The following is a 7,841-nucleotide window of genomic DNA, read 5'->3' on the forward strand; positions in this document are numbered from 1 at the left end:
TAAATATAGAAAATGCTGAAAATACTCAACAGGTCAGGAAGGACCTATGGATAGTGATATGATTAATCAGATAATGATCAGATAATCTGTTTTAATGATTTGGTTGAGGACTAAATATTGAACAGAACACAACAACAACTTATATTTATATATAGCATATTAATAAAACATCCCAAGATGCTTCGCAGGAGCATTATAAAACAAAATATGACACTGAGTTGGCACCTAACAAAGCCCCACTGTGGTTCCTGTCGAGTCTATTTCTATCACTGGAAAGGGTGGAAATAATTGATTTGTGAAGGGTGGAGTTGGCTCTAGTGCCCTGGTGGCCAGTTAATGAGTATATGTCACTTTTTCTGGCTGCCCACGGGTGAGATTATGCTCATCAACATACGTTTTAATTGGGTATACAGCATGTATATATCTACATAAAAACAGTATGTACTGAACTTCAGTAATGCATTTGTTTGAGAAAGATTAATATTCCTGGAACTATTATTTGCTTCTGCAATTTAGTGTTTTTGCTTCACATTTTTTAAACCCACTCCCACCCTTACTGCAATCTCCTTGTAGCTTCATGTCTTAGATTTGAATCTGTAAACAAGCTTACAGCCTTAATTGCAAATTCAAAATTATTTTCAGAAAGCAGAACCTTTTTTTTACTTGGGTATATGTTTGAGTGTACCTTTGAGTAACTGAGAATATGCTTGAGTGATTTACAAAAGTGTTATGGTTTGATGCTTATAAGATTAGCACATGTGTTTGTATTTCTCTGGTAAGTATTTTTAAATGCAAACTTCTTAGTGTGTTTAACAGTTAGCTACATCCCAACTGGATCTGCTCCACTCCTCCACCCAGCATTGATTAATTGATTGTCTATTAATAATAAAATATGGTATCAATGTTCATGTAGAGTTCATATTAATTATTTTGAAAGGAAATTAGACAGTTGCTTTAAACACAAATATTAACTACAATAGGGTGTCACCAGGAGAATAGAAAATGAGAAGTGGTTCAAGTGGAGAAAAACACTGGGCCATTTGGCTGATGGCTATGTTGTTTCAATGATTCTATGAATTGGAAGGTAAGTTTGAGACTTTATAACATATGTATGTAAATCCCTAAGGCCAATTAAATACTCTGCTGTCCAGTAAAACTGGTCAACTGATTACCTTGGCAGCTCCATTGTAAATTAATATATTTTCTTTTATTCTTTCACTGGGTGTGGGCATCTCTGGCTAGGCCAGCATATATTGCCCATCCCAAAATGCTCTTGAGAAGGTGGTGGTGAGCCACCCCCTTGAGCCACTGCAGTCCATATGGTGTAGGTACTGTTAGTGTTAGGAAGGGAGACGTTTACAAGTATTGTAAAAGGCCATAAATCTGCTGAGAGGTAGTGGGAAACGTCTTTCTATTTGCAAGACCGTTCTTAATAAAACAGGAGCCTCCATCAGCACAACATTTGCCAAAGCAGGACCACTCAGTTCCAGACTGCTTTCCAGCCTTGGCCCAAAAATGAATAAAAAAGCTGATTCCCAGAGGTGAGGTGAGAGTGACCGCTCTTGACATCAAAGCAGCTTTTGACCGAGTGTAACATCAAGGAATCCTAGTAAAATTGAAGTCAATGAGAATCAGGTGGAAAACTTTCCACTGGCTGGAGTCATACCTAGCACAAAAGAAGACGGTTGTGGTTGTTGGAGACCAATCATCTCAGTCCTAGATCACTGCAGGAATTTGTCAAAGCAATTTCCGAGGCCCAACCATCTTCCACTATTTCACCAATGGCCTTCCATTGTAAGGTCAGAATTGGGATTATTCGCTGATGATTGCATAGTGTTCAGTACCATTTGTAACTTCTCAGATACTGAAGCAGTCTGTGCCCACATGAAGCAAGACATGGACAACATTCAGGCTTCGGTTGATATGGGGAAAATATAATTCATGCCACACAAGTGTCAGGTAGTGAATATCTCCAAACAGAAAGAATCTGACCACCACCTCTTGACATTCAGCAGCATTATCATTGCTCAATCCCGCACTATCAACACCTTGAGGGCAGGTCACCATTGACCAGAAGCTCAACTGGACCAGCCACATGAATACATAAACAGCAGGTCAGAGGCTGGGAATTCTGTGGTGAATAACTAACTTCCTGACTCTCCAAAGCCTATCCACCATCTACAAGACACACGTCAGGAATATGATGGAATACTCACCACTTGCCTGGATGAATGCTGTTCCAACAACACTCAAGAAGCTCAACACAATCCAGGACAAAGCAACCCGTTTGATTAACACCCCACCCACCACCTTAAACACTCAATCCTTCCACCAAAAGGCCTATAAACACTTGCCATTGATATTTGTGAGCCATTTAAAGGATATTCCATATAAAGACTTGCCATGAGACCTCCACCATGCTAGGTTTCCTTGGACATGCTGGAGTCTTTAGGTTCCCATATACCTAGGCCCTGGGAGTGTCCTTCCTGCCTTCTGTTGGATAGACTAATGACACTCCTCCGATGGGAGCTTCCTAGCCGTATAATGTGATGAGGCTTTAAACTAGTAAAAGCCCAGTGGAATTAATTTCTATTGTTATGTTTACTGCCCTGTTTGTACAACAATGTTGATTGTATTGGCACCAAAACCTAACCATTACTTAGGTGGAAAAAGTGTTTATTTTTCCTAAAATTACAAGTGTATAAAAGTACTGTAGACATTGGACTGGTGTTACTAATATACAGTATCATAATTTAGAATTGTATATGGCATGGTCCTGGTCATGGCCGTAGGATCTCTCATGCTGGTTACCATCAGTGTTATTGTGCCAGGGTATGGTGCTTAGTAGGAAGGCACCTGCTCTGTATGGTGATGGCAACTCCTTTGTCACCATGATGCACCTTAGGACCCTGCCTATGCTCCTGGAAACTCTGGTATCTGCCTGCTAACTATGGACCAACACCCATCTCCTGCTGTTCCCTGATTGAGTTTGCTACATTTGCTACAGCATGCTACAGTTTGCAGCAAAGAAAATCTATTGGTAAAGGGACTTAGCATAAACTATATTTCAATATCATAATCATGGCACTTGGTGAAGGACTTTGTCCTGATTTCAAAGGTTCTTCTCAAACCAGGTCTGGTCCTAGTTTCTGACTATATCACCTCAATATAGGTGACAGCAGCCTGGGCTGGCTGGCTGACAGGCAGCAGCAAGGGCACTGGTCCACTAGGAGGAGGATGAATGCTGCAATCCTGTGAGAGGGCAACAGGTTTATGCTTCTAGGAGCCACTGCTACTCCCACAGTGCAGCACCTCTCAATGTTTTAGAGGACAGATTGCTGGAATGCTGTGAAACCCTTTTGAACATGAGCATCCACAACTGTGATGGCAGCAGGCTGAGGTTCAATGAGCAGTCTGAACTTGCATGATTTCAGTTTAACCTTCCACTGCAGCACTCCAAAGTTGAGTGGCTTCTGTTTCTGCTGCAATGGAAGCTGAGGCATCGGCCATCAGACTCTGCATCATGGTCCGGTCTGCAAGTGTTTTCACAGGGTTGGCCACCACTCGCATGCTGGAAAGGATGGCACAAGCTCTGTGCAAAACCCTGTGACAAGTTGATGTGGGACTCCTCCATATTCTTGACATGACCACAGGTTTTCTGGCAGGTCTGTGCATCAAGCTTTTCTGCGTGTATATCCATATTGAAGTCCCATTGAAGTCCTCAGCTGAGTACTCTGCAGAAAAATTCATGTGCAGCCTTGCGCTCCAATGAACTGGCACGTTGTTTGTCCCATGCAGGCTGTTTGCACCCAGTGTCTCACCATACACAGATCCTACTTCTATGCTATCCTCTAAAATACTTGCTGTGTCAGTATCTGGGCTGGCAGCTATGAGTGTGGGGGTGAGTGACACTGTTTCATCCTCATCACTCCCTGCTTACTTCACTTTCTTCCTACGCTGCTTTCTCTTTCTCCTTCTCCTTTTCTTTCACCACTGCCTGGCCAGATGGCAGCTCTTGGATATATGAATGGAAAAAAGCACAAAGGTTATGATGAATGGAGTGGGTTGACATAGGTGCATGGTTACACCATCTGCACTGTGTAAATATGAAGAGCTTGTGGAATGAGGAGGAAGTGGGATGCGAGAAGGATAGGTTGATATGAAGATACTGTCACATTCAATGGTTTCAGCCCCATTGCTGACCATGGCCTCAATTATGGCTGCTCCAATGATGGTGAACATTGTCTTTCCCATTGATATGCAGACTCGCCTGCCCCTTTCAGGTTAGCTCCTGTTGCCTCCAGTGGTGCTATTATGTGTTTGGCTGATATAGTTGTCATGAACAGCTGGCAGTATGTGCAAGTTTTGAGATATGCATGTAAGGCTTGCAGAAGTGCTACGTGTGAGGTGAAGCTATACATATTAGGTATGAGTTCTGATTGATAGAGGTTATTGGGTGGCAAGTGAATTGAGCAGTGACTGAGGCTACTGATGTAGTCGTTGGGATATGACATTTGACCTCACTCATCTGAGGCCATTGAACTTCTTTCACCACTACACCCAGATCTTTGGAGCCACCACAGCTATCTGCTCCCACTGCCTTCAGATCAGTCGTCCGCAGGGCCTTCTGCCCCATGCAATGGACAATATCTCTCCTCCTTTACTCCTTCTCAACCAGGGCCTCCAGTACAGCATAGGAAAATCTTGAAGCCAGCACTTTGCATGTTGTGTCAGCATTTCTTATTTTTCTTGCTTAGATTATCTTTAGTAATCAGTGCCAGCACCTGTTGCAGCCACAATTCACTTCCTGTTTAAGAAGTGCAGGCTTGTTTTAAGTGGTGCGAGTCTCTTGCTATTTTGCATCCCCTTCTCAGGCATGCAGCCATTCAACAGTGCACCCACCATTGGCTACACACACAAATCATTTAAATGAGCTGGTAGCATCAAGTTTGCGTACTATCACAGCAGAAGCAACAGACATGGGTTAATCACACGTTGCGATCCCTGAATCTGTTTTTGAGTCTTATACAATTTCATAATCAGTGTTTGTCAGCATTACCTATATGAACTAAAAATGTACTAATTTGACCAGTCCATGGAGACCAGTGTGGTCTAAGAGTTAAATTGCTGCAGTCTTGGTCCTTTCAGAAGTGAGGAAAGTGGTGCAAATTAATATTGGTGTTTTCAGCTTGGGTTTTCTTTGGAATTCCCATTAACCTTTATCAAACCTCAAAGAGGAAGCTGGTCAGTTTCCTGTTATTTATAGTTGGACACTGGAAGAATGAACCTTAAATCCACAAATTCAAAAGGAAAGAAATAACTCACTGGTCAGGTCTGTTTTTAACTAGGGAAGCATTGCACGCTCAATATAAAAAGGCATTTTATGCTTATACTGTACAGAATATTGGTCAGCTCGCATTAGCTCTTCTTTTTCTTAGCCCCAAAACTCCGATTCTGGGCAGAGAGCAGGTGGGTTGTCTGCCTGTGGCTTGATTTTCAGGCTCAAACCAATTCCACCAAGATTCAGCCCTATTTCTTCCACCTAGGAGACGTGGTTGCATCTTCCATCATATATCAATGGTGTGGGAGAGAAAGGGTGTCTGGGGAGTTACCCAGGCTACCAAGTGAATTCCATCTAACCCCCACTTTTCACGATCTATGGAGAATTCTTGTCCACTGTCAGCTGGTGTGAGGGCTTTAGAAAAACTCAACCATTGCTATTGAAAGCTAGCCAATCCCATAGGCCAGGAATTTTCATTGGTCGGGCGGGCTTGGCAGGAGCGGGTGGGGGCAGTTGTGGAGTCGACCACCGCCTGCGATCAGCTCCACATCGTGATTTCTTACGTACGGGCCAATTAAGGCCCGCCCAGTATGGAATGCGAGCGGTAGCGCTGAGCGCTACCTGTACGGGCAGAGGGAGGAGGGAGAGTCAGGTCCAGGACGGAGCTGCCTCAGGGAGATTGAAGCGATTGTTAAAAAATAAATAACTGCAGTAAAAATTTAATGAAACATGTCCCCTCATGTGACTGTATCACATGAGATGGGACATGTTTCCAATTTTCAAAAAAAGGTTTTATTTAAGTTGTATTAGCTTTAGGAAACCTCATCCCATTCGTGGATGAGGTTTCCTAAAAAATGTAAAGGCTGCTTGGCCTTTTCGCCTGCTGCCAACAATTAGGTTGGATGGGCAGCATAAAGTTAAGGTTAATTACCTAGTTAAGGCCTTTCAATTATTGGCAGGCACGCAGCCAATTCTGGCGCACGCCCGCCGAATGAAATATCACGTGTCATTTTACATTCCGGCATGTCAGGCCCGCCCCCACACGCCAAATGTAAAATTCTGCCCATAGAAGATTTATTGCTTACCGTTGAAAGCCAGAAGAAGTCCCACAAGGATATTGGCTGTTCCAGCACTTCCTTTCTTTTGCTAGAGCAATATGTTGCTGGTCTAACAATCTTCCCCAGTTAGATTTGACATTCTTACTATATTGACACACTCACCCACATATCTAAGTGACTCCAGTTACTGTAAATTATGTTGTGGTCTGGGCCTGCCCACTTGAGAAATTAGGAAGTACAGTACTGTTGCTCTTTGATAGGTGTGATGCAGCATAAAACTATTAATCTCTATTATTACAGCGATAGCCTTTGGACTAGCTAATTACAAGTTATGTATAAAGACTCTTTGGGACTGATTTTAGTGTCAACTACCCAATTACCTGTCCCTACTTTCGAACAGAGGTGTTTGGGTGCACGAATTGCTGATTGGACCTAGAATTTACGTTGGAAGACATGAAAAGCTTTTGGAGTTTCTGGACCTGTGTTGTGAGACATTCTCTTAGAAATTTCTTCCATTTTTTTAGAAGAATTGACATGTAATTTTCCATCCAACCAATTGTGTCATCCTTAAAATGCATTGGAATTTGTACCTCATTCTTGAAAAATTTTGCACATGAGCTGTCCGGGCACTCGAATTTGTACCTTCTGACTCGGGGAGAAAAGCTACTACATAGTGAAAGGCTCACTCCTTGTGACCGAGTGAGGTCATTAAAATTTTTAACACTGCAGGGGGTCCTTGGGGTAATGGAAGTCCCACACATAACCACAGTCATCTTCTTCCACATTTTATGTTGCTTCATAAAATTATGGTATCTAATTACTGCATTTTGGTCTCTCTCTGTTGAATTTATTCTTTCACAATACATAATTTGTTGCTTTTTTTTCTAGGGTTAATTAGTTTGGTGATTAAATCCTCTTGGATAGCAGATCAGCTGACAACTCAGGAAGAACTTCCACCCTTAACTTCTGACCACAAGTAATTTGATCAAAACCAGGATTTACAAGAAATAGCACCAGGCATGCAGTGACAAGCTTGCTGCTCCTATGTATAGACATATTTCCTGGCAAGGTTACTATTTGATTTCAATTAAATATTAAACATATGCTATTTGCATACCAATGCTTACACAGTTCAAATGAAATTCATTTTAAAATTATTTTAGAATTAGTTCATTAATTTTAACAGTTAATATCTAATTTAAAATAATGGACAAAGGAATTTTATATTTATGCTAATGTACAGCATAATGTCAACAGTATTGAGAATATATTTATTATGAAAATGTAAAATTGATTGAAGTAGCATTTTTCTTCTGTTTTCATATCATAAATATTGGAAATATCAAGTTTTATTGCAAACTCACAAGCTTTACACACTTGAACTATATTTGATTTTTTTTTCATAAAGATATTGTGGCTTTAATTTCAAGTGACTATAATTGATTACTGATTCACATAACGTCACAATTTTTCATGCCATCATATCTTGCCTCTATTTTTAT

At 41.4% G+C, this 7,841-nt stretch overlaps 1 protein-coding gene across 1 annotated transcript in view; it reads left to right on the forward strand.

Moving 5' to 3' along the window:
• Nucleotides 1-7,463, forward strand: part of zgc:113337 (uncharacterized protein LOC503741 homolog) — a 47,917-nt gene extending 40,454 nt beyond the window's left edge. The window contains exon 5 of the mRNA XM_041211843.1: nucleotides 7,228-7,463. Within this exon, the coding sequence (XP_041067777.1) occupies nucleotides 7,228-7,233 (6 nt within the window). The 3' untranslated portion in view covers nucleotides 7,234-7,463. The remainder of the gene's footprint in view (nucleotides 1-7,227) is intronic.
• Nucleotides 7,464-7,841: the final 378 nt, after the last annotated feature.

The sequence above is a fragment of the Carcharodon carcharias genome, chromosome 18 (assembly GCF_017639515.1).
Source record: "Carcharodon carcharias isolate sCarCar2 chromosome 18, sCarCar2.pri, whole genome shotgun sequence".
In the NCBI taxonomy this organism is placed as follows: Eukaryota; Metazoa; Chordata; class Chondrichthyes; order Lamniformes; family Lamnidae; genus Carcharodon; species Carcharodon carcharias.